A 27,738-nucleotide genomic window follows, 5' to 3' on the forward strand; every position below is an offset into this window, starting at 1 on the left:
GTACAACTATGTTAAAGGGAGAAACAAGTGAGCTGAAAAACAGCTGGATAAATGGAGTCTTGTGGTGGCACTGAGGTGCTTAATCCCGTGGTGCGTCTCTCTTTCCACTCATAAGAAACCAGACGCATTGTCTCCATAGATCATTCCAGATCAATAATGCTCACCTTCAGGTCAAGGGTTATCACCCACAATCCTTTGCTGCTTCGGTTGCAAGGGACCACCAGTCTCACAGTGATGATTTTCATTAGTGATGTAGGGGGTGGGGAAGAGGCTGGACCTATCAATAATTTTATGAGTTTAAAATCTCTCTCTCGCTCTCGCTCTCTCGCCCTCTCTCTCCCCCTCCTCTCTCGCTATCCTATACACACATTTACACATTTACACATTTACACACACACACACACACACACACACACACACACACACACACACACACACACACACACACACACACACACACACACACACACACACACACACACACAGAGTAGAAAATATTGGAGGCCAGATTAATTTCTACTGTATTAATGTTTCTTATTATACATCAAAAATAAACCTTAACTATTTGGCTTTTTTTTTTGTGAAATGTTCAAGCCCTTCATGGCAAGCCCAGTTATGGGGTGAATGATTTATCTTCCAGGAGTGACTATGCCGTATCTATGATGTGTGTCAGGGCATGCAAGTACACCTCAGGAGATTTAAAGATAAAGAATAGAAAGTAGAGATGGAAAGGGGACGGAAAGAGACAGAGTGGAAAGGAGGATGTACCGACAGATAAGGCAGAAAAGAGGTAATTGATGGTGAGTTATTCTGTCATTCCAACCGCACACATCACCTCTGTCGCACTGCCCTCATACATATCCTGCACCACTCCTACATATACTTATCTGCCACTCCCGACTTCCTCATACAATACCACACCTCCTCTCTCGGCACCCTGTCGTATGCTTTCTCTAAATCCACAAAGACACAATGTAACTCCCTCTGGCCTTCTCTATACTTCTCCATCAACATTCTCAAAGCAAACATCGCCTCTGTGGTGCTCTTTCGTGGCATGAAACCATACTGCTGCTCACTAATCGTCACCTCTCCTCTTAACCTAGCTTCTATTACTCTTTCCCATATCTTCATGCTGTGGCTGATCAGCTTTATACTTCTGTAATTACTAGAACTCTGCACGTCACCCTTATTCTTGCAAATCGGTACCAATATGCTTCTTCTCCACTCCTCAAGCATCCTCTCACTTTCCAAAATTGTGGTAAACAATCTAGTTAAAAACTCCACTGCCATCTCTCATAAACATCTCAATGCCTCCACAGGTATGTCGTCATGACCAACTGCCTTTCCACTCTTCATCCTCGTCATAGCTGCCCTCACTTCCTCCTTGCTAATCCACCACACTTCCTAATTCACTATCCTCACATCATCCAACCTTCTCTCTCTCATTTTCTTCATCAGCCCATCAAAGTACTCCTTCCACCTTCTCCGCGCACTCTCCTCGTTTGTCAGCAAATTTCCATCTCTATCCTTCATCACCTTAACCTGCTGTATATCCTTCTCAGCTCGGTTCCTCTGTCTAACCAATCAGTACAAGTCCTTTTCTTCTTCCTTAGTGACCATTCTCTCATACAACTCGCCATACGCCTTCACCACCTCGCTCTTTACCTTCCACCACAGCTTCTTGTACTCTTTGTCTACTTTCTCCTTTCTCTGTAAAGAATTGTAAAAATCGCTGTTTTCATCACTGCTCAAGCACCAACACTGGAAATATAACAGTGCTCTTAGCAGATGTGGAGCATCAACTAGACGCACACTGATGCGGGGACACCACCTGTGCAGGAACTTTTATAGAAGCATCATTCTTTATTTTCATCAACTGGGGCCAGTATTTTCTGGACTTAGGTTTCCTTTGCTTAGCCTGAGGTTCTTTGCAAGGCATAGCAATGCTTTCTCGGTCTGAAAATGGGCTTCTGATCAACTTACACTTCTAATTGGTTCAATTGGGTGAACTGCATGGCTTATAAAAGGAGGTTGTAGCGCCACAGGAGTGAGATTCAGCGGAGGAGCTAACTATGGTCCAATGTACCAAAACAGAGGGACCCAAATACAGCCACAATAATTAGTCAAATGCTGAGGAAGCAGAGGTTTGCTCCACAAACGTGCCATTATACTTAAATTTTCAAATATAGGCTAGACTGAGGTGAACGTTTTTTGTAATATACCTTTAACCAGCACTCATGTTTATTTTCATTCACATATGGGTCTAGAATTCAAATATAAAGATAATACCAAACTAATATCACATTATTATCTATTTAAACTACTTTTATTGAATTTGTGTTATGCCAAATTTGCACAGTTAGCAACATATCTATTCAATTTATATGTTTAAACTTATCTAGTTAGTAAAATGGACTCACTCTGGTCCTCAGAATTGTAAATCTGTGTAACTGAATGGTTTTGTCCCTTAGTTCTTAATGTAATCATTTACTCTGTGCTTGTCTTCTAGACCTTAACGAGGCCATCCCAGAGACAGAGCTATTGGACAACAGCATCCAGAAGGGGCGTGCCCAGCTGTCTGTCAAGTCGAGAAGGCACCGCCCTTCCCGGTCCCGTTACCGTGATAGTGTCAGTTCTACTGAGGGAGATGACAGTTTGGAGAGAAAGGTGTGGTATATTAATGGCTTTGCTGTTTTTGAGTTTGTCTTTTCCCCTGAAGAGGTCATGAGTGTTGTAGGCAGCAATGTCTCAGTTCAGAACAAGACCCTTCCCAGCCAAAACCGAGATGTTTGGTCTTGTCATGATTGAGACCAACAGTGATTGAGACCGAGTTCAAGAGAAATAATGACACATAGATCTTTTATACTTGAGCTGCAGATCAGCATTAAAGAATCACTTTTTTGAATCCAGACCTCCTTAAATGTTATCAGAACTTCACGAAACACTATTGAGAAAGTCAACACTTTGCTGAATCTTCTCACTGGGCTTCAGTACACTACAATGGGGGCAATTATATAATCTTCCAAAAACTATGGTATATCTCTTTTTTTGAAAATGGGTAACTCACAGGAATCAGAAAATCAACACTCGCATGAGAGGAATCTTGTCAGTATCAATGAACTTGTTTTAGCTATTGATGATGTGTTGGTCTATTATTGCCTATTGACTCCCCACCCACTTAATAATAATTAAAAAAAAAAAGACAGCAGTAATAAACTAAGATGCTATGTCTACAAATTTGAATAGTCAAGGATGATGCTTTTTTTACCTGTTTTATTGAATTATTTCTGCGCATGTGGTATATTATTGACATTGCTTTGTCAATATATGCAAAACAGAACACTTAATCACCACTGATCTTTATTTCTCTTCCCCCCCCCCTCATTCTGTACTTTGACAGTCAAGTGAGGGACTGACTTTTCTCTTGCGAACACGATAGCTGCATTTTTAAAGCTGAGATACTGAAGCAGAGGACTACATTAATGGTCGAGCTGTTAGCAAACGCTCAAGTTAGCCTGATTGAATGTTCCACAACCTAACTTGGCTGTATTTGTGGGTCCTTTCAGTAGGCCCATAAAATCTTGATGTGAAGCGTGCAGTTTTCTAATAAATAAATAGATAAATGAATAACTTTAAAACACAAAAGCATCTAACTTGTAAAAAAAAAAAAAATCCAAACTTGATATTGGGAAATGATGGCAACATTGGTGTGGCAGACAATTGAGTAGGGGCTTTTTTTTTTTCAAAATAAATTTGCATGAAAAGTAGTTGAAATCACATAGTCTAATTGTTTGTTACATGAATTGATAGTATTTTTTTGGGGGGGTGGGGGATTTTTCCTTTAAGTTGTACTTGGCCAATTACCCCACTCTTCGGAGCCGTCCCGGTCACTGCTCCAACCCCCCTGCCGATCTGGGGAGGGCTGCAGACTACCACATGCCTCCTCCGATACTTGTGGAGCTGCCAGCCGCTTCTTTTCACCTGAAAGTGAGGAGTTTCACCAGGGGAACGTAGCGCGTGGGAAGATCACGCTACTCCCCAGTTCCCCCTCCCCCCTGAACAGGTACCCCGACCGACCAGAGGAGGCGCTAGTGTAGCGACCGGGACACATACCCACATCTAGCGTCCCACCCGCAGACACGGCCAATTGTGTCTGTAGGGACGCGTGTCCAAGCCGGAGGTAACACAGGGATTTGAACCGGTGATCCCCGTGTTGGTAGGCACCGGAATAGGCCGCCACGCCACCCGGATGCCCATAATTGATAGTAATTTTGAGTGTTGGCCTGGTGGTCTGTCCAGGGTGTCTCCCCGCCTGCTGCCCTATGACTGCAGGATAAACGGTTTGGATAATGGATGGATGGATGGATGGATGGATGGAATTTCCAAAAATTAAATTCAAGAACTTTGAGACAAGACCAAACCAAGACAAATGAGCTCAGAGACCCGAGAGACCGAGATCAGGGGACATTGGTTTTGAGACTGATGGTCTCAGGAACTCAAACCCTGGAGATCATTTCCGAATGTCAATGGTCATTTTGGGGGTTATTCGTTGTCTGTTAATTCAATATCGCCCTTATATTACATCAATCTTTGTGTCTTTTTGTGTGCAAGTACCAAGACAATCCAATAAACTCAGCCCGTTCCCCGCTCCATATGACCACACGAGGTTCGTCCCCTTCTCCTGATCCACTGCTCCCTTCAAGAAGTCCCGCCTTCTCGTTTGATGCCTCCTTGGTAAGACCAGTCACAATGACCAGTGCAGCCGAAATAGGATGGTTAAAATGAAATATCAAATGCTGCAGAGGTGATGGAGTTATGTTGAGTGTTTTCTGTTGCTTTTCCCCCCTTTATTTTATTGTAACTTTAAATGGGGCAAGGTGAGCACAATAAGGGAGAAGGAAAAAAAGAAAGGAAACAGACAGAAAATAGAAAGAAAAAATAGACACGAAAAGTAAGGACGCTAAATGGTAAAACAATGAAAAAGAGAGACAAAGTAAATAAAAGGAGAAAGGAGCACACTTACAACCGACACTCCATTTCCTGTTTGACTGGTCCTCAGGTGCGTCGCACGCTGGATGATGGAGGCACATCGCTGGCTCCTCCTCCACGGGGGCGATACCGCCAGCTTACCAATACCACGTCACAGGAGGCCTTGGTCACACCTGCAAGCTCCCCTTCTAAGTCCTGTGGCTCCTCAGAATGTTCCCCTGTTTACATGAGGAGGAACAGGAGGCCTGATAGTGAGGGTAATACACACATGCACACACACACACACACACACATGAACACTCAGACCCGTGTTGGGCTATTTTCCCCAAAAATGTCATGTGTTACTTTTTTTTAATTTGTGGATTTTCCCCCTTATTTCTTCCAATTGTACTTGCCCAGTTACCCCACTCTTCCGAGCCGTCCCGGTTACCGCTCCATCCCCTCTGCCGATCCAGGGAGGGCTGCAGACTACCACATGCCTCCTCCGATACATGTGGAGTCAACAGCCGTTTCTTTTCACCTGACAGTGAGGAGTTTCACCCGGGGGACATAGCGTGTGGGAGGATCACGCTATTCACCCAGCTCCCCCTCCCCCTTGAACAAGTGCCCCGACCGACCAGAGGAGGCGCTAGTGCGGCGACCAGGACACATGCTCACATCCAGCTTCCCACCCGGATGCCCCCGTGTTCCTTATTTATTGTTTCAGGAGGAATTTTACTTAGTCCCTAAAGTCAACAAATTTGGAAAACCTTAGATCTGGTAAATAACGGATAATCTGTGGCGAGGTGGTCCTCTATCAAAAAATAATGACTGCCGAGGAATGAAGAACCTCCTGAACCTCATCGGGGGGGGGGGGGTAATTCTGTTTGTATGTCTGTATATGTATTCTCTCTCTCTCTTTCTCTCTCTCTCTCTCTCTCTCTCTCTCTCTCTCTCTCTCTCTCTCTCTCTCTCTCTCTCTCTCTCTCTCTCTCTCTCTCTCTCTCTCTCTCTCTCTCTCTCTCTCTCTCTTTCTGCTTTCTGTGTGTGTCCTCTGTCTGTATCCATGTTTACCTGTTTATGTGTTTGTTAGTGTTGGTTTCAGATAACAGCCGTGACACCAGCCCAGCTGATCCCGGCAGTCCCCCCGTCATCTTTGACAAGAAGACCAAAAGACGTTTCTTAGACCTGGGGTGGGACTACAACACACACACACACACACACACACACACACACACACACACACACATAAACGCAAACACACAAACTATGTTTCCATCACATTCATTTCTTATAACAAAGTTTAAAGTTGGAATAAGCAGAACTCAGAGGAAATAAATTTATGTTATCATATGCCTAAGAAGCCGTTCATGCTTGTTTGAGTTCGATGTTTGGATGTTGAGGCCCCGTTGCACCCTGCACACAGGAAGATTGTTTATTCTCTGAAAATCAGTTAGCGGAAGTACAACTGATTCCCTTTTTTGTCTTTTCAAATGTTTGCTTGAAAACTTACTTGACATTTGGCTGTAAATGTCTACAGACAGACAACCCAGGATTCATAGTGCCTAACTTCTCTCTCTTCACTTTTTCTTCGTTTAATCCCATGTCACTACATCGCTCTCTCGCCTCACACCTCCTCCCATTCAACTTTATCTTCTCTCATTTTGACTCTCAGCTGATTTTCATCTCATATCTCTGCCTTTTGCTCTCCCTTCCTTGGTCTCTCATCTATTCTTTCCTCCTCACCCATTCGTCATTCACCCCTCTCTCTCTCTCTCACTCACTCTCTCGCTCTCTCTGCACTGCATGCTGGGAAGTTGGGTGTGTCAGCGTAAGTGAGGATGTTGAATTAGCTTGAGTGTGTTTTTTGGCTTAATTCACTGTTTCTCTACTGCTTTCACTTTTCTTTCTACATGGTAAGGTAAGAGGAATTTATTTGTACTTCGTTGCTAGTTGCTGGGAAGTGACTGGATTAGCTGGTCGGAGTTTGGTGGTGTGCAGTATGGCGTCCCTCCCTGGTAAGGGTTCGCCTCCCCTGTCTATCAGACACGGGGACTCTAACCCCATGCGCTGTCAAACAGGTTCTGCTGGCTGCAGGAGAACAGGTCGGCTATGAGAATATTACATACGGCTCTTAGATGAATAAAGCCGTGGTGGCTTTTCTCTGAGAGGAGCATTTGGTCCACCTGTTAGTTGAGAGAGACCTGGTGCTAGACGGTCTGTTTGTAGCCATCTCTCCTTTGTTTGTGCCATCGACACGTATTACTGTGTCAGGCATACCTCCATTTATCCCAAACGAGCTCAATGAAAGAGAACTGAATCGTTTCGGAAAGTTTGCTAGTGGGTTCAGAACAGTTCGTCTGGGTTGTGATGATGCTAGACTATGGTACGTTAACTCCCTGCGGAGACAGGCGTTCATGTATTTAAGTGATTCTTCACAACATCTACAAGTGTCATTCCGAGTCAAATACGAATACAGTTTCTACACTCAGTCATGGTTGGTGCTAGAATGCATCATCCGGAGGGAGGTGAGAGGGAACTCCGCTGCATGTCATCAGATGCTCACAGCGGAATCATGGATTATGTTGCTAGCTAGTTTTATAGTTATTTAGCTGTGTGTTTTTTACAATCCACGTTGACCTAGAGTTGGTTAGTAAAGGTGTGAGGGCCAAAGGCCCAAGCTGCGTCTAAGGAACGAGGCCGCAGGCTCAGGAATGAGCGAACATGCGCGAGGGCCGAAGGCCCGAGCTGCGTCTAATGTCAGTCTACTGTTTCCCGCTGTACCTAAACTGAACTACCCCTTACCCAAGCCCCTACCCAATCATACGATTGGCGAATTCCACTGTGAGCAATTGATGACGTGCAGCGGAGTTCCCTCCCACCTCCCTCTGGACGATGCATTCTAGCACCAACCTTCTGTCATGGCACACATTCTGTGGCCTTCAAATTCATATTATTTAGTACCCCTTGTGGTAGTTTGTTGTAAAAAAACAGTGATGAATGTGAAGTGTTTTCTCAGTGGTCAGTTCAGATCATGTGACTCATAGGTTAGAGGTCAACCAAGAGAAGACGGCAGTTTGCAAGAATTTCGCCATGCGTCAGACAGAAAGCTCCTCTTCATTTTTCTTTATGTTTGTGCCTTGGAAAGCCTTTGCTTTTTTACAAAAAAAAGGGAAAAGGGAAAAGAAGAGACACGAGGACTCAGTAAAACACCTTAACTTCACTCCTATGTTTGACTTTTCCCTAAATCCTGTTTGTTCGCTATCTGTCAGTTTTTGCATAGATGAAACACACATCAGGGACAGAATAGTAAAAAAGCGACCTCACAGCAGGTACAACAATTCAAGTAAAGAAAGCTTCCCTTCAAGCATTCGTCGCTCATTATCACGCTTCATACACCTGGACGGCATCAACATTACATGATGGCAGAGGAAACGCTTCAGATTGAAGATGCAATGTAGCAAAGCGAAACATTGGAGACAAGATCCTTCACCTCCATTTCAACAAATGAATCATAGAAGCTCATCAGCTAGCATTGCCACTGTCAAGGCTTGTGCTAAGCTGGAGGCCACCCGAGCCAGGGCTGAATTCCTCAAGAAGGAATCTGAAGTTGTGATTGAAAAGGCTCAATTAAAAGTGACAGAGGCTCCTATGGAAGCGACTCTAGCAGCTCTAATGCATGAAAGTGAGGTAGCTGGAGGCAGCAGTAGAAGGTGAGCGTGGAGAAAAGAACTCAGATGTAAGAGAGGTCTCTGAATGCACTCACGACTACATCCTGTCAGTCCCAGCTAGGTTCAACAACTCCTTTAGGGGTTGAACCATATCAACCACCTCTAGAGCCCATCATCCATGTATTCAGACCTGAAACACCATTGAGGTCGCATCCCTCTACAGCTCGAAATGTTAGAGCTCCTTGCAAAAAGCTTGATAATGATGATACAACACAGCAGCCCCAGAGGCCAACGCCAGTGATTCATCACAACTCAGACAGAATACTCTGTATGCAAGTTCTGGCTGTATGAAATGTTTTGAGTGAGGTGATGTCAGCCACAAACGTTCATCCTGCCCACACAGGGAGCCTACAGCGGGCAGTAGTTAAGGCAAACCACAGCTTGGAGGCGCCACTGAGAGCGGTAGCCCGCAAACAGCGAAGCAGGCAGCAGGAGATACCGCAACCGGTGATCTGCAACCTGCTATGAAGGGAAATGAAACAACTGAGCAAGACAGCAATAATGAAAATGACGGTAATCTAAGTGATACTGAAGCATGGGTTATGGATGCATGCAGTGATGGAGGACAGACAGAACCAGTGAGAGACAGTCAACCGATTGAGGCTGAGAGTCATGTCTCTGCAACAGGTGAGTCACACTGTGAAAACACTTGAAATGAAGCTGAGGAAATGTTAGGAGACAACCTATCACAGTTTACAGATATTATGTCACAAGGTGAACAGCAGTCATATTCTTTAAAGGAGATTAAAAAATATGACTGCAGATTAATGATTTCCTTGATGAAACTTATGGCAGACAGTCTGTGGAAGTAACAGATTTCTTCTCTGATGTGGACAGGTTTGTTAACTCGGTTATGAAGATTAGAAAAACGGCTGGATATGAAGAGCTCAGTAAACATAAGAGGTTTCATCTAAAGAAAATTCTGACTAAACTTAGGAAAGAAAGGCGAGGAAAGGTTCCTTTTAATGTACAAAATTAAAAAATGGGTGATACACAAAAGGTGTTTTTCTCATGGAAAAGTTTCACTGTATTATCCTTCCTTTTCTTTCTTTTTTAATGGAAATATTGCAGGTAGGAAGTTTAGATATTAATGGAGGACGGGATAGAGTTAAGCAAGGTATGGTGGCTGAGCTGAGTAGAGCTAAAAATATAGATGTGATCTTCTTACAGGAAACACATAGCTCTGTAGACAGTGAGATAGAGTGGGGAATGAGTTGGACAGGCCAGTTTTTTTTCTTGTTTGAGCCATGGTACCAACTTTAGCGCAGGTGTAGCTGTTCTCTTCATGCAGCACCATCCTTTTAACAAATGTTTTGACATTTGAAGTGGAGCAGGATAGAATCCAAGTAGTTCAGGCAATAATCCGAGAAATGCCTTTTGTGTTCATAAATGTGTATGCTTATAGTACTGGCACTGATCGTTTGGGATTGTTTAGCAAACTGAAAGATAAACTTAAACAGTTTAATAGTAGCTCAATAATAGTAGTGGGAGGAGACTGGAATTGCATTACGCATCCTACAGTTGACAGAAACTCAGATGAGCCTCAACCACTGTCAGCTTAATTTCTGTCCATTGTGGTCGCAGAAAATGACCTCACGGATGTTTGGAGGACACTTAATCCAGCAGTTAGGCAGTACACATGGGTAAAAGCTGCTGAGGGTAATGTGAGGATAGCCAGCTTGGATAGGATTTACCTCAATCAAACATATAACAGGTTAATTAAGTCCACAATATCACCTGTGGGATTTTCAGATCACCATTTAGTAGTGGCAGATTTTTCCTTACAAGTTCAATTTCGACACTGTTCCTACTGGGATTTTGATGTATGGCTAACACACGATAAAGCTTTCTGTCAGTTCTTCTCTGACTTCTGGAGTCATTGGAGGCTGAGGAGGAAAGATTTTTTTGAGAGCTTAGCTCGATGGTGGGAGGTAGGAAAAACACAAATTAGAATTTTATGCCAGCAATACAAAATTATTGGAAATGATGGCAACAGCAGGACCTGGGAGAATAGGAGGAAGGCTTTAGGTAGGTTCCTACATGAGAGAGCAAAGGGTGCTTTAATCAGAACCCATATCTCCACCATTAAAGATATAGATGCTCCAACTTCTTTTTTCTTTAAGCTCGAAAGAAAAATTGGAAAAATTAATGTGATGATGCATCTCAAAGTCCCCAATGGGGCACCAACAATCGATCCATCAGAGAAGAAGTTGGCCATAAATGTTTACAGCGTCCTGTTCATTGTGGAGAACTGTGACTCTGACTGTGTGGAGGAGATACTGGAGGGACAGCCTCGGCTGGGTGAAACACAGGTAGTCTCGCTGGAGTCTCCTTTGATGAGATGTCTGTAGCGGTTCAGCAGCTCAGCTGTGGCACAGGAGTTGATGGACTTCCTTCGGAGTTTTACAGACTTACATGATGTATTTAAAGATTGTTTGGATTCTGGAACTCTACCTTTGAGTTGTAGAAGGGCTGTGCTAACACTGTTACCCAAAAAGGGAGATCTTGGCCTACTGAAAAACTGGAGACTGGTTTCATTGTGGCAGCACAGTGGTGCAGTGTGCTAACACTGTTACCCAAAAAGGGAGATCTTGGCCTACTGAAAAACTGGAGACTGGTTTCATTGTGGCAGCACAGTGGTGCAGTGGTTAGCGCGGTCGCCTCACAGTAAGAAGGTCCTGGGTTCGAGCCCCGGGGTAGTCCAACCTTGGGGGTCATCCCGGGTCGTCCTGTGTGGAGTTTGCATGTTCTCCCCATGTCTGCGTGGATTTCCTCCGGGGACTCTGGTATCCTCCCACAGTCCAAAGACATGTAGGTCAGGTGAATCGTCCATACTAAATTGTCCCTAGGTGTGTGTGTGTGTGTGTGTGTGTGTGTGTGTGTGTGTGTGTGTGTGTGTGTGTGTGTGTATGTCAGCCCTGTGTGCCAGCCTGGCGGCCTGTCCCGGGTGTCCCCCCGCCTGCTGCCCAATGACTGCTGGGATAGGCTCCAGCATCCCTGTGACCCTGAGAGAAGGATAAGCGGTTCAGAAAATGGATGGATGGATGGTTTCATTGTTATGTACTGATTATAAGATATTTGTAAATGTCTTTCAAATAGACTCAAACAGTGTATGGATGCAGTTTTACATTATAGCCAGACATACTGTGTTCCTGATCGTACAATCAAAGATAATCTTTTTTTTTCTGACACGGGACATTATTGACATATCTAAGCTCCAGGAGCTGGACATTGGCCTGCTTTCTTTAGATCAAGAGAAGGCTTTTGATAGTTTTGAGCATTGCTATTTGTTTAAAACGCTTGGAAGGTTTTAGATTTGGGGATAAATTTATTAATTGGGTCAAGTTGTATTCTGGAGCCAGTGTTCTGTTAATGGTAGGAGGTGGACTCAGGCGACCTGTCTCTGTTCAGAGAGCTATAAGACAGAGTTGCCCCTTATCTGGAATGCTGTACTCCCTGGCCATTGAACCGCTTTTAATTCAGCTCAGGCAGGGGCTCTCAGGACTAACCTTTTCAGGGAACATCACCAATACAGTTAGCTTATCAGCAGACACTGACGATGTCACGGTTTTCATAACAAGTCAAAACGATCTTAAATTTCTCAAGCGGAAATTGGCCTTATATGAAGAAGCTTCCTCTGCAAAAGTAAATTGGTCAAAATCTGAAGGTCTCTTACTGAAGGGGTGGAACAATAAAGAGAAGCCAACATTACCAGCTGGGCTGCATTGGAATACAGAAGGGATGAAATGCTTAGGTGTCTTTCTGGGCAGTGGCCGCTTTCTGAGCAAAAACAAGGAGGGTTTAATTGAAAAGATCAGTGCCCGACTGTCTAGAGGACTTGGATCCAGCCTCAGCTGTCCTATAGGGGGAGAGTCTTGATTGTTAACAACTTGATTGCCTCAATGTTCTGGCAACAGTTTACAGTAGAACCCTCCGGACATGCTCATAAGCGAAGTACAGCAGATGCTGGTGAACTTCTTCTGGGGAGGCTTTCACTGGACCAAATCTGCTGCACTGTTCCTACCAGTGCTAGAAGGAGGCCAGGGCCTAATTGACCTCCACAGTCATATCACAGCTTTTTGCCTTCAAGCTGTTTATACTATAACCAACGACTTTGGAGTGAAACAGCATTTGTGTTGCTTTGTAGGGTTATGAACCTGAATTATGACAAACACTTGTTCCTTCTGGACCCAGCTGGCATGGAATTCATTATGACACTCTTCTATCAGTCTGTCCTTGGAGCTTGGGGAACAGTCTTAAGCACCAAAAGAGACTACTCCCAGATCTATGGCAGTGTAGGGGAGGAACCACTGTCCGTAAGTGTATAGAGATCCCTCACAAAAGCTGGATTTACAAAGTTAGCGTGTCTCAGATTAGGAGTACAGTGGGAGATGGCTGACATTTTGATCCAAAAGACTGGCTTTAACTCAGTTCATCTAATGGAGAGGTTGTTGGAGGAGGTGATCAGTGCAATTCCTGGCTTCTTCAGAGGGGCACTAGGAGCAGAGTGTGGAGAGGATCAGCCAGCTATGTGGCCTGTTGTTCCATCTTTGTCCATTCGTGCAGCAGTGGAGGAGCAGGAGGAAGTGAGGGGGGCCATTCTGTCTTTCAAAACACCAGAACTACATGACTTCTCAAGTAAACCAAAGAAGGCCTTGTATGCAATCACTGTAAAGGTTCTCAACAGAACATCAATAGCCAGTGTACAGGAGTCGAGGTGGTTGAGTGTGTTGACACCAGGTTCATCCCCCAACGGCAGTTGGAGGTCCCTGTACAAACCCTCCATAGAGAAACACACTGCGGATCTACAGTGGAGGGTGGTACATGGGGCTGTGGCTATGAACAGACATGTGGCACACATTGAGCCTAGGGCAGGGAGCGACTGCTCTTTCTGTAGTGATGAATAAACTCTACAGCACTTATGGCTCAGATGTCCCAGGTTGAGCCCTTTTTTGTCTGTACTGCAGCAGTGGCTCAGAGGTTTAGGAGAGGTTCTTGAAGACAGCCTGTTTGTCTTTGGCCCAAGGTACACAGCAGCACAGTGCAGACGTGTCACCTTGGTTAGTCTTCTGATAGGTCAGGCAAAAATGAGCATTTGGCTTAGCAGAAGAAACAAAATGAAAGGCACAGGGTCCACAGATGCTAAACTCATGTTCAGAGTTCTAGTGGCTGCTCGGCTGAAAATTGAGTTCACGTTTTTCAAAATAATTTCAAACTTGGAAGAATTTGTTTCTGTTTGGGGGCATGGAGATGTTCTGTGCACTGTAGAAAACCAACTGCTTCTTTTTAATTTCTGAAAAAAGGGAAGGTCTGTATCTTTTGTTTTTACTGTGTATGGGGGTTGTGTTTTCACTATGTATATGAGTGTCTGGGTTAATATTGTTATCTTAATGTGAATGGAAAATTGGACCATTAAAGACTTGGTTAAAGGTTCCTCTCTCTCCCTCTCTCTTGCTCTTTCTCTCTTTTGCTCTCTTTCTCTTAATCTCTCTCACTCTCCCTTTCTCTCTCTCTCTCTCTCGCTCTCTGTGTGCAGGGTGACTCTAAGGCGTTCCTACGTCAGGGTCAGGAAGGACAAATCCAACAGACTCTCTATGGGTAGCAGGTGGGTTGAAAAGAGATATGGGAGCACCATCAATTACAATATAACAATTTCAATATATTGTGTACCTGTCCTAAATGCTGATAAAATAAATATTAAACTAGATTTCAACATAAGTAGTAAACCCCTTCTTTTCTGATGGAGACTGGCAAGGCATTCCTTGCAATCGGCGTAAATCCATTTCCAGTCTCCTGATTTTTTATTTGTTTTTATTTTTACAAACAGTTTATTAAACAGAATAAATGAAAATAACCAATATAAGATCAACAATGAACCAAAATGAGACAGATGTTCATGGCATGTGGATAAGGTCATTACTGTACATTATTTGTACACACCAGAAATGTTGATAATTTCTGCTACCCCAAGCGATGTTTCTTTCATCAGTGTCTCTACACATGAGCAGAATTGGGTTTGAAAAACCCAACATCAGCTGACTACCTTTGCTTCACGCTTTATGGAAAAGAGAAACTAATATTTGGCAAGGGAGAGAATTTTACAGCTGACCTTTCCTTCAAATCTGATTTGTTGCCGCTATGCAAAACTTTTCATTTATCGGAGTCAAAGTTCACTCATTTCAATATTTTTTGTGTTTTCTCTCCCAGGGAGCCGTCTGAGAGCCCTTCACGCTCCTCAGGCTCCTTTGTTCCATTCTCCTGGTTCACCGAAGGCCGAGGCTCCGTCTCCTCCTCAGGGACTAACTCTTGCTCCCCCAAAGCACCCCCACTGGGCTCCACCAGTCCCCGCAAGTCCCATTCCCAGGTAGGATAGACAAGACCTGTGTGTGTGTATGTGTGTGTGTGTGTGTGTGTGTGTGTGTGTGTGTGTGTGTGTGTGTGTGTGTGTGTGTGTGTGTGTGTGTGTGTGTGTGTGTGTGTGTGTGTGTGTGTGTGTGTGTGTGTGTGTGTCTTCTCCTGGATCACCACCTTGTCATGGTAGAGAAGCTTGCATATACCAGTGACCCCAAGAGCTATGCCGTCCGGAGCTTGGCTCCTGGTAGGGTCACCCAAGGCAGATGGGTCAAGGGGGAGGTTCCAGACAAAGTGCGATCCAACAAAGACCTCAGCAGCGGAACTGGCAGAAGATGCCTCCAGGTCACAGCGGCAGTGAAGGTGGATGAAGGTTGCAACAGAGTGTGGTCCCCAATCATCTTAGTTCTCCATGCCATTTGACTCTGGCCACCCTCTGCCAAGGACCACGTGGTGAATGCAGGTGCATCAGCCTGTCCACATAAAAATCTGTCACGCGCAGGCGTTCTCCCATTATGCAGCTCCAGGATTGGCCTCTATGCCCACCTGAAGGCCCAGAGGGACCCAGAGGGAGGACGGTCATACCTGACTCCAAGTGACCGCCAATGATGTGTGCGTGATACTACATGTCACACTGTTTGATATGTAGTATGTGTGCATGCATTTATCAACAGATATTTGAGGAAGCAGAAAAGAGAGAGAAATGTAAAGACATACAGAGAGAAAGTTAACCGAGGAACTTGAGTCGACAGATTGACGCTGCAAATGTGTGTCTTTCTGCGCAGACAACAACATTTACTTTAAATGTATATGTTTGTGTGCATAGCTACCCTTGAATGTGTGTGACGGTAAACTTCTCTAAAAAAATAAAACCTACTTGACTTGACTTCTCAACCTATAGGTGGATGTGTTGTATTGTTTTATTATGTAGATGTCTCCAAATGTGCTATTCTGCATGAATACCTTTTTTACAGCTGAGAGAAATAACTTTATCAGTCTTTCAGTTAGATTTCATTCAAGCATCTCCCAGAGTCTGAAACTGTCTGATATTTTATCATGGTTGATAAACTCAGTGACTGGATACAAAACTAAAACTATGAAGAAGAAACAAGACAGTTGAAACCCTTCTCTGTAAATTAATTTCCTATGCACAGACAGACATAGAGTCAGACAGTCAGTCAGACATACAGACAGTCAGTCAGACAGACAGATAGACAGACAGATGGACAGAAAGACAGATGGTCGGACAGACAGACAGACAGACAGACAGACAGACAAACGGTCAGAAAGATGGTCAGACAGACAGACAGATGGTCAGATGGACAGACAGTTAGACAGATGGTCAGACAGTCAGACAATCAGATAAACAGACAAACAGCTGGTCAGACAGACAGACAGACAGGCGGACAGATGGACCGATGGTCAACAGTCAAACAAACAAACAGACAGACAGACAGACAGACAGACAGACAGACAGACAGACAGACAGACAGACAGACAGACAAACAGACAGAGAGTCAGGCAGACAGTCAGATGGACAGATGGTCAACTGTCAAACAAACAGACTGACAGACAAACAGAGAGAGAGTCAGACAGACAGTCAGATGGACAGACGGTCAGACAGACAGACAGATAGACAGATAGACGGACAGATGGACAGACTGTCAACAGTCAAACAAAAAGACTGACAGACAGACAGACAGACAGACAGACAGACAGACAGACAGACAGACAGACAGACAAACAGACAGAGAGTCAGACAGACAGTCAGACGGACAGATGGGCAGACGGTCAGACGGCCGGACAGACAGACAGACAGACAGACGGACAGATGGACAGACTGTCAACAGTCAAACAAAAAGACTGACAGACAGACAGACAGACAGACAGACAGACAGACAGACAAACAAACAGAGAGTCAGACAGACAGTCAGACGGACAGATGGGCAGATGGTCAGACGGCCGGACAGACAGACAGACAGACAGATAGACAGACTGATGAATGAATGGATAGACAGACACAGATTTAGGCAAAAAGCCTATCTTTGTGGGCTCAGCAGATAGAGGGAAGAAAGACAGAGACAGATACAGACAGAGTGATGGGCAGACCCACAAAGAAATATTCTCAGTATTTCCACATTCATGCACTTTATATCACCTTTTATTCATTTTTATTTTGTGTTGTATATTTATTTTATTATATTTTATAGTTCTTTTAACTTTTGCCCTACTGTTGTTGTAATTTTTTCCCCTCATGCGGCAACATACTAAGTCAAACTCCTTGTATGTTCTTGAGCGACGTGCAGAAGTAAAACCCATAAAACAAATTCTAAATAGTAAGGCGGGAACAAGGTGAGACATGCAGACTGACAGGTTAACAACAAAATTTGATAGTCAAGCAGACAGACAGTAGGAATGATATATCGACCAAACTACAGACAGACAGACAGAGTCAGTCAGACAGAGAGTCAGGCAGACAGTCAGCCTGACTTAGCTAGACAGCCAGTCAGACAGACAGACAGACAGACAGTCAGCCAGACTCAGACAGACAGACAGTCTGTCAGACAGACGGACAGCCAGACAAAGACAGTCAGTCAGACAGACAGTAAGTCAGACAGACAGACAGACAGACAGACAGAGAGACAGTGGATCAGGACCTCAACAGCTGTCTTTGCTTTTCAAAGCATCTGAATGATTACAAACACTTGCACACTTTGTATGTTTGCGTATGTGTGTGGTGTGCTTGTTTTTTTCTGTGTGTGTGTGTGTGTGTGTGTGTGTGTGTGTGTGTGTGTGTGTGTGTGTGTGTGTGTGTGTGTGTGTGTGTGTGTGTGTGTGTGTATATGTGTGAGCCATCCAACCACTTTGATGCTACTAATATGCTTTTGGATGAACCACCCATTAAAGAACACAACACCAACACACACGCACACACGTGCAGATTTATCAGCCTGCGACAGCACCAGAAAAAGTGTGCACTTAAGTCAGTGTATAGGCCTTTACTTTGCACAGACACACACAGAGACAACACACATACATGAGTCTGCTTGTGTTTGCTGATGTATGTTTCCGGTTGTGTGTGTGTGTGTGTGCATGTGTGCATGCGTGTGTGGTATCTGTGCTGCTTTTGTAATATGAACCCTCTAGAAGGCATGTTCTGTCCCATCTCAGATGACCCTATTCTCCCTACCATTTCATCTGTCTTCTGTCCATCAACCCTCTTCCCCTCTCTCATTCCTGTATTCTCAACTTTGTCGCACACTCACTCACTACTGTTTACAGTCAGATAGACGTACTCATGCCAGCTCGCTTTCTCTCTCTTCCCCCTGACCATTAAAACTAAGTGGGGAAAAGCTCATTAAAAATCCACCACCAAGCTTCCTAATGGCCTTAATAGGTTTAGTGTGAAAGTGTACGCGTGCATGTCTGTGCACACAATGTTTTTGTGCAGGTATGTCAGAGTGAGAGTGTGTGTGTTCTTGCGTGAGGCCTCGTGTCTAAATGTGAATGCACCTGTGTTTGTATTCTACAATTACTGTGTTCAGTGTACTGCTGAAAGCATGTGTGTGTGTGTGTGTGTGTGTGTGTGAACATGTATTTGCTCTTCCAATGCCCCCCTTACCTTTGTGCAGCGTACGCAAAATGCATACCCAGTAGCAAAAAATGTGAATTTATGATAGGCATTTTGGGGTGGCTTTAAAGATGCTATTAAAAAGATTCACACAGTTCACACAGTTGTGTTCAGTGTTAATTTTTACAGTTATTCAAATCAAGCAGTCTTTGCTTTTTATTAGGGAATCAAATCCGCTTCCGGTGTGGGAAGATGGCTTCGCAAATTCACGTTTGCAGCGGCCTTACCCCGTACCGACAACACCGTGGTGGCGCCAACTCGGAGGAATCTGGGTGTGATCGTGGATGACCAATTGTCGTTTGCTGCAAATGTTGCATCGGTTGCTCGCTCCTGCAGATTTCTCCTCTATAACATCAGGAGGATTCGCCCATTCCTCACCGACGAGACGGCACAGGTGCTCATCCAGGCTCTGGTCTTCTCCTGGCTGGACTACGGCAACTCTCTCCTTGCTGGCGCCCTGGTGTCGGCCATCAGACCTCTGGAGCTTGTTCAGAAAGCTGCAGCTCGTCTGGTTTTCAACTACCCTAAGTTCTCCCACACAACTCCCCTTCTCATGTCCCTACACTGGCTCCCAGTAGCTGCTCGCATCCAGTTTAAGACTCTGGTGCTAGCCTACAGGGCAGTGAAAGGAACAGCTCCTTCCTATCTCCAGGCCATGGTCAAGCCCTACACCCCTGCTCGACCACTTCACTCTGCTGCCTCGGGACGCCTGGTTGCCCCGTCGCTCAGATGCCCCTGCTGCCGATCGACCCGATCACGGCTCTTTTTTGTCCTGGCCCCACAGTGGTGGAATGAACTCCCCACCGATGTCAGGACAGCGGAGTTGCTGCCCATCTTTCGGTGCAGGTTGAAAACTCCCCTCTTCAAGAAGTACTACCCTGTTACTTGTTCTTAGCACTTACTGTATTCACTCACTTAAAAAAAAACCCAAAAAATCCTCTTTCTTGCGCTTTTACTTTAGCACCAGTTTTGCTCCAAGATGCTTGTTTAGATGCACTTAAGACCTCTGATGACTAGTAGTTCTCCTGATTTCCTACGTTAAATGCACTTATTGTAAGTCGCTTTGGATAAAAGCGTCAGCTAAATGACTGTAATGTAATGTACCGGTGTGGGAAGATGGTGGCACGAACTTACGTTTGTGGCGGCCTCACCCAGTACCGTCCATGCAGTGTCTTTGTCCATGTCTGCATCTAAGTTTGTGTCTTCATTTGATGACTGGGAGAGCTGGCACTGGATCGGCTGGGAGAGCTTGATCTGCGACATCCTGTGGGCCCAGGGACCATGACCCTGCCCGGAGCTGCACCTGAAGAGGAAACACCAAGGACTGTCTGACAGGATGCGAAAGCGGGGCAGGCTAAGCTAACTGCTAGCCCATGCAGACCAGCAGTTCTGACAGTAGTCCTTGCGTTTGCTCTCTTAGACAGTGATTTTTTATTTATTTTTTTTTTGGATATACACTACCGTTCAAAAGTTTGGGATCACCCAAACAATTTCGTGTTTTCCATGAAAAGTCACACTTATTCACCACCATATGTTGTGAAATGAATAGAAAATAGAGTCAAGACATTGACAAGGTTAGAAATAATGATTTTTATTTGAAATAAGATTTTTTTTACATCAAACTTTGCTTTCGTTAAAGAATCCTCCATTTGCAGCAATTACAGCATTGCAGACCTTTGGCATTCTAGCTGTTAATTTGTTGAGGTAATCTGGAGAAATTGCACCCCACGCTTCCAGAAGCAGCTCCCACAAGTTGGATTGGTTGGATGGGCACTTCTTTGAGCAGATTGAGTTTCTGGAGCATCACATTTGTGGGGTCAATTAAACGCTCAAAATGGCCAGAAAAAGAGGACTTTCATCTGAAACTCGACAGTCTATTCTTGTTCTTAGAGATGAAGGCTATTCCATGCGAGAAATTGCTAAGAAATTGAAGATTTCCTACACCGGTGTGTACTACTCCCTTCAGAGGACAGCACAAACAGGCTCTAACAGGTACTATTTAATGAAGATGCCAGTTGGGGACTTGTGAGGCGTCTGTTTCTCAAACTAGAGACTCTAATGTACTTATCTTCTTGCTCAGTTGTGCAACGCGGCCTCCCACTTCTTTTTCTACTCTGGTTAGAGCCTGTTTGTGCTGTCCTCTGAAGGGAGTAGTACACACCGGTGTAGGAAATCTTCAATTTCTTAGCAATTTCTCGCATGGAATAGCCTTCATTTCTAAGAACAAGAATAGACTGTCGAGTTTCAGATGAAAGTTCTCTTTTTCTGGCCATTTTGAGCGTTTAATTGACCCCACAAATGTGATGCTCCAGAAACTCAATCTGCTCAAAGAAGTGCCCATCCAACCAATCCAACTTGTGGGAGCTGCTTCTGGAAGCGTGGGGTGCAATTTCTCCAGATTACCTCAACAAATTAACAGCTAGAATGCCAAAGGTCTGCAATGCTGTAATTGCTGCAAATGGAGGATTCTTTGACGAAAGCAAAGTTTGATGTAAAAAAAATCTTATTTCAAATACAAATCATTATTTCTAACCTTGTCAATGTCTTGACTCTATTTTCTATTCATTTCACAACATATGGTGGTGAATAAGTGTGACTTTTCATGGAAAACACAAAATTGTTTGGGTGATCCCAAACTTTTGAACGGTAGTGTATGTTTTTGTAGTTTGGATGTGTTTTTGTGTTTGTGTTGCACTGCTGTGGGCTGGGGGAAATGACATTTAATTTCATTTCATGTATGCAGGTGCATGGAATGAGATGACAAATAAATGTTACTGTTTCCTGATTCTTGAAATCCAGTCTTTTTTTTCACAGAGCAGATCACAAACCTGCTTTCACAAGTAGACCTTGAACATGATTGTATTCGTTTTGTAGGCAAAGTGGCATGTTTGTAAAAAATTACATAACTTTGACAGTAAGTTTAGCAAGTTTCTCGTCAGCTGAAATACTAACTAACCATCCAAAATGCAATGCAATTTCTGGCAGATGTAGGACCAAGAACCAAGCAAAGAAAACAAAACCAGTCTGCACGTGCTTCAGTAACACCCAGAGTGACGTTGGCAACGCAAGGCTCTTCATCAGACTTGACAGAATTGAGTTGTCACCCCTCAATCAATCAATCAAGTTGCTTTTTTTATAGCATTTTTCCAGCTGCAACAGCCACTCAAAGCACTTCTCAAAACCCCTCCAATATGTAAGGGACAATGCCCAACCAGATGTCCATTATCAGGAATTAATGGACGACGTGGAGGCCAGAACTGTCCGACGCTTCTGCGGAGTCCATTAATTCCTGATAATGGACACTTTGAAGGGTATTTTCTGTTTATACCATGGTCACTTGCCAAAGAAAAAAAAAGTCCATTAGTTTATGTTTTCATACGTTTTGCAATCACAAGCCATAACTCACTTTCCCTGGTAACACCTGATGGTGTGACTAATACCTGGAACAATCATTACCATCTCATAAGGTTCTTCTGCAATGGAAATGTTCACTACTCCAGTAAATAGGCCAAACCTTACACACAGGATTGGGGGAATGTTTGCAATCACACAGGCGACAGATGTATTCTTACCCCCCCCCCCCCCCCGGGGTCAGGGATGGTCGTTGCCTCTTAACATAGATGGCCTCTTTGACTCCCCATTCAAACCAGCGTTCCTCCCTATCAAGGATGTGTACACCCTCATCCTTGAAAGAGTGGCCACTGGCCTGTAGATGGGTGTAGACTGTGGAGTACACCTGTCGCCGTCTTACAATGCTGTGATTGCAAACATTCCCTAATCCTCTGTGAATAGTACACATTGCCATTGAAACTCTAGTTAATGGTCCCACCCATGTTTGCATATGAAACTGGTCGTTGGTTTCGGTCGATATGCAACTGTATTGTTTATAAGGGTGGGGATACCTGCAGTCAGTTTAGACTGAAGAGCGCACGTAGATGAGTGATGAAACGTATCTGTCAGTCAATCAATCAATCAACCACGTTGCATAAACATTGTATCTAGATGAACTGATTCAACTTTCTTTGATTTTCTTACCTGGATTATTGAGCATGCATCAAGACAAAAAAAAAACAACCATATCAACACAGATATCCTATATTTTGTGATTCTTTCTGCGAGATGTTTCTCAAGGCAGCGACAAACTTGTGATCTGAAATAGAATCAGCCAAACAAACAACACACCAACAACCCAGATGTTTTACAGCTTCCCCCATTTGGGAAGGAGTCACTGGTCATCAGTCAGTTGATCCAATGTCCAGTGACTGACACTTTGGTAAATGTTTATTACACCAACCCCCCCACCCCCCCTCTGACTCACTCTCTTGTTTCACTCTCTCGCTCCGCCAGGAGTCGGCATTAAGTGAGGAGTTCTCCCCGAGGAGCCCCCCACACACCACCTCATCTATCTCCCCTGCGGCTGACTCCTCCTCACGCTCCTCACACCCCTACCACACACTGTCGCAGTCCTCCGATGAGGTGGGAGCTCTCTCTCTCTCTCTCTCTCTCTCTCTCTCTCTCTCTCTCTCTCTCTCTCTCTCTCTCTCTCTCTCTCTCTCTCTCTCTCCTTTTCTGTCATGTATCTTTACATTTTTCCACTGGCAATCTTAGCCAAAGCCACATACAGAGACAGCTCATCTCATCTCTCAAGTCAAGTCAATTCAAGATCATTTTATTTGTATAGCCCAGTACCACACATTACAAATTTGCCTCAGTGGGATTTACAGCAACATGACATCCTGTCCTTAGACCCTCGCATTGGATAAGGGACAACTCCATAAAATAATCCTTTAACAGGGAGAAAAAATGGGAAGAAACCTCAGGGAGACCAACAGAGAAGGGATCTCTCCCAAGAGAGACAGACTCTCTCTCTCTCCCAGTTCAATTAAAACTGCTATATTGACACTAATATCAACAATTAACAACAACATCAACAGTGTAACCAAACTGTCCAAGTAACACCAGGAAGGATCATGTGAAATAAAAAAATCGTATTTAGTTATTGTATGTGTAGAAAGGGTCTGATTTAAACAAGAACTTTTAGATACGTAACAAAAGAGTAGTACAAGTTGGATCTAACAGTCGTAACTCTCAAGACCTTATTTCTCCCCTAGCCCTTCGATGAACCGATGTGTCTGGTGTCATCTTGGACGACCCAGCAGGTCTGCCAGTGGCTGCGGGGTCTTAACATGGAGCAGTACGTTCCTGAGTTCAGCGCCAGAGACATCGATGGACAGCAGCTACTGCAGATGGATGGCAGCAAGCTCAAGGTGAGGGGATCCTACCATCCGGAACGAAAGTGTAATAGCACCAATGCATAATCAGATCGCGCCTCCTGCACAAGATGTAGTCCACCTGTAAGTGGCCAAAACCCTAATGTCATTTTTTTTACCTTCTTTTAATTTGAGATAGTTTTACCGATGTATGGGGACTTTTATTTTGAAGAATGTTTTCCTTGCCGTCCCACTAGCGGAAGTTCACGTTGGCTCAAGATAAAGCAGGGAGAGGCATGTGCATGTGAGATCACAATATGAAAAGGATCGTAGTGTTCACTGCATAACTCGAGAATTAGCCTAAATGTTTATGATTACTGAACAACAAAGCAGTTTAAAATGTGTGAGACCAGAAGACTGTTAGAGATGAAGAGCAAGTTGCAGAGTTTCTGGCAAGTTTCTAGCTGTTCCAAGGCGTGTCTCAAGATGGCATTCTAAGATTTTCCTAGCCCCTTGATAAACGGAGCGAGGTACGTCATGTTTTACATTAAGTCTACTACTACTTTCGGCTGCTCCCGTTTCCATTTCTTCCTGTCTTCTGCATCTTCCTCTGTCACACCAGCCATCTACATGTCTTCCCTCACCACATCCATAAACCTCCTATTTGGCCATAAACCTCCTCTTTGCGTTGAGGCAATGCCCCATGTTTTACGTTAAGTATAGCCTACTATTGCTCATGTGTTTTCTTTTATGGTACATTCCTCTAAATGTATATTATTTTGTAAAATTATGGAGTAGTTAGCCTAACTGTGTTGTGACTGTCATTCTATTCTTTTTAGTTTTCACGGTGCTCGACAAGAATGTACCTGTGCGGTGTTTGAAGCAATAAATGCACCCGTTGAGACTCTCCACGTTTCATCTTTATTAAAAGTATCGAGGGTAGCTACAGAGAAAACTCGCAGCTGAGCATCGACAACAACTCAACACCTCATCTGCCGTCTGCCATCTTGTGCTTCGAGAATGCCTGAAGTCCCGCCATCAGTCCATTGGCCCACGTTTGTAACCAGCACTCGGGCAAGATCAGTACAGTAGGCTACCAAACGCACAGATGCAGTTAGAGACCTTTTCTGACAAAAGTAGCCTAACATTGATATCCACGTATTGGACTGAAAGTTACCTGAAAATGATTGTATATATTACCTGTTTTGTAAAAGGATTTAACGACTTTAGTTACATGATCTAAGAATAGGCCTACAGTTAATTTCATCTCTTAAAATTAGAACTACTGAACCTGCGTTATTTTAAGACAATCAAAAAGGGAAAATTGTGTAATTGTGCTGTACTTGGATATTTGCTCAGTGTTTGTTTGATCGAAATGTTTTAGGTGTTAAAAGTATTATATATGTAGTAATGGGTCACTCAGTGCTAAAAGAAAGTATATATTCACTGAAGTTCAAACCCAGACTCAAGACACTCTATAGTCACAAGTTAATCATGCAGCTGTACAAGCCAACAAATGTTGATCTCTGAAGAGACAACGGTTGACACACAACAGGTCAGGTCAAGCTCTTGTGAAAGAAGCATAACAGACAAGGGCCGAGAGATGCACAATCAGGAAACAAGAAACATGCCAAGACATTTAACAAAGCTGATAACTCCTGGAAGGAGATAGTAAGAGATGCTAGAACAGCACTGAAATCATTCTGTTCACAAAAAGACCTTGATAAAATTGAAAAGGATATTCAAGCCAGGCACAATGTAATAAGCCAACATTATGAGCCTATCCAACGCAACTGCACTGCTACTCCAGATGTTGTTCATAAAATGGATGCCTGTCTTATAATAACTGCAGATATGTGACATTGTAAGTAAACAGCTAGAGACTGTTGATGAGGCCTTCAATGTCCATCTTCAGAAGGAAAGAGTGAGGATGGTGCTAAATAAGGATGAGTATGCATCTGTCTTTGGATGCACAAATACAGAAACTGTAATCTCAGGGTTATCACAGAAACCAGAAAACCACTCAAATGCCTCCTCCAAGGCCTTCAGCAACCACTCAAATGCCACCTCCAAGGTCTCCAGCAAGTGAGCTGATGCAGAAGCAGAACTTGCAGCTAAACAAGAACAAGCTAAGTCTATGCATGAAATCCATACTCAGCAAGCAATACTTCATAAACTAGAGACAGAGATGCAAGAAGAGAAGACAAAGCTACAGCTGCTACAAGCTGAGAAAGAAGTTAGAGTAGCAGCGGCATGGGTGAGAGCATACAACAGCTTTGAAGATGATTCTAAGCACTGTGAAGAAGAGATTGATAACAAAATGCTCTCTGTTCCTCAAAATACTGAATCGAAAATCCATGTAAACCCAGAAGCGGTGACATTCCAACCTCTGCAAGCACACCCTGAAATACCAGTAAATCAGGAGAAAGGTAGTCTAACCCAAGCAATCATAAGCTTGCTAAGTATGAATCGTCTGCCTGCTCCAAAGCCAACAACATTCACTGGTGCCCCTTAAAGTTCATAGACTGGAAAATTTCCTTCACGGCTCTGATAGACCGGCAGTCTCTACCAGCTAGCGAGAAGATGTTTTATCTGAAAAACTACCTTGCTGGAGATGCTCTCAAGGCTGTAGAGGGATTCTTCTATAGAAACTCAGAAGATGCATATCAAGGGGCTTTGAAAGTCCTACAATAGAGGGATGGAAACCCCTTCGTTGTACAGAAAGCCTTTCGAGACAAGCTAATGAAATAGCCCAAGGTTAGTGCAAATGATCCTCTTGTGCTTCGAGAGTTTGCAGACTTCCTGCAAGGCTGCGTTGAGGCAATGCCCCACGTTAGAGGATTGTCCATTCTAAATGATTGCAAAGAAAATCACAAGATGCTTAAAAAATTACCACAGTGGATCGTGCGTAGATTGAGCCGAGTTGTTGTGAAAGAATTGGACGCATCTGGAGATTACCCGAACTTCTCATGTGTCACAGAGTTCATTCAAACAGAAGCCTGCATAGCCTTTAACCCCATTGCCTCTCCATTCCTAACGAATAACAAGCCCACGGATGAAAGAGTGCCTAAGAGAGCTAGAGCACTCAATACTAGTGCTCATAAGAACAAGTCTACCTCAGAGAATCAAGAATAATCCAATTCCAAGCCAAAACCACCTTGCCCCATCTGTGAAGATGAAATGCACGGTGTCGCCAAGTGCCCCACCTTTGCAGCAAAAACTATAGAAGACAAGAAGGCTTTCATTCATGAAAATCACCTCTGCTTCAGTTGTCTGAGAAAGGGACACAGCAGCAAAGACTGCAAAAGACGACATACCTGTGGCACATGCAACCGACGTCACCCTACCTGCTTGCTTGAAGAGAGAGATAAAAGGCCTGTGGAAGCATTAGAGAAACATTCCACTTCCACAGACAATGCAAGCCAGGAAATTCACATGGTCACGTCAAACAAAGTGATGCAATGCGCCTCTGCCACTTCAAGCATTGTCCCAGTTCTCATGTCATCAACAGAAGAGCCACAGAGAGAAGTTCTCACTTATGCTCTACTCGACACGCAGAGTGACTCCACGTTCATCTTGGAAGATCTACTTGAAGAGCTAAAAGTAGACACTCAACCAGTACAACTGAAACTTAGCACAATGATGGCTGTTGACACAGTCATAGCAAGCAAAAGTGTTCGTGGTCTTCAAGTTAGAGGGCTACATTCTGAAAACAGATCCAACTACGCCAAGCCTACACCCGCAACTTAATTCCAGTAGACAAGTCCTACATTCAAACTAAGAAGACTGCGCTGCAATGGCCTCATCTCAAACATCTAGCAAACAAGCTACCTCCACTACAAGGCTG

At 44.1% G+C, this 27,738-nt stretch overlaps 1 protein-coding gene across 1 annotated transcript in view; it reads left to right on the forward strand.

Annotated features, from left to right (window-relative positions):
* Positions 1 to 27,738, forward strand: part of samd14 (sterile alpha motif domain containing 14) — a 71,991-nt gene that overhangs the window by 35,959 nt on the left and 8,294 nt on the right. The window contains exons 2-9 of the mRNA XM_056288373.1: positions 2,510 to 2,667; positions 4,612 to 4,734; positions 5,060 to 5,246; positions 6,062 to 6,161; positions 14,236 to 14,304; positions 14,907 to 15,063; positions 23,029 to 23,157; positions 23,793 to 23,948. Of these exons, the coding sequence (XP_056144348.1) occupies positions 2,510 to 2,667; positions 4,612 to 4,734; positions 5,060 to 5,246; positions 6,062 to 6,161; positions 14,236 to 14,304; positions 14,907 to 15,063; positions 23,029 to 23,157; positions 23,793 to 23,948 (1,079 nt within the window). The remainder of the gene's footprint in view (positions 1 to 2,509; positions 2,668 to 4,611; positions 4,735 to 5,059; positions 5,247 to 6,061; positions 6,162 to 14,235; positions 14,305 to 14,906; positions 15,064 to 23,028; positions 23,158 to 23,792; positions 23,949 to 27,738) is intronic.

The sequence above is a fragment of the Lampris incognitus genome, chromosome 10, assembly GCF_029633865.1.
Source record: "Lampris incognitus isolate fLamInc1 chromosome 10, fLamInc1.hap2, whole genome shotgun sequence".
Classification (NCBI taxonomy): domain Eukaryota; kingdom Metazoa; phylum Chordata; class Actinopteri; order Lampriformes; family Lampridae; genus Lampris; species Lampris incognitus.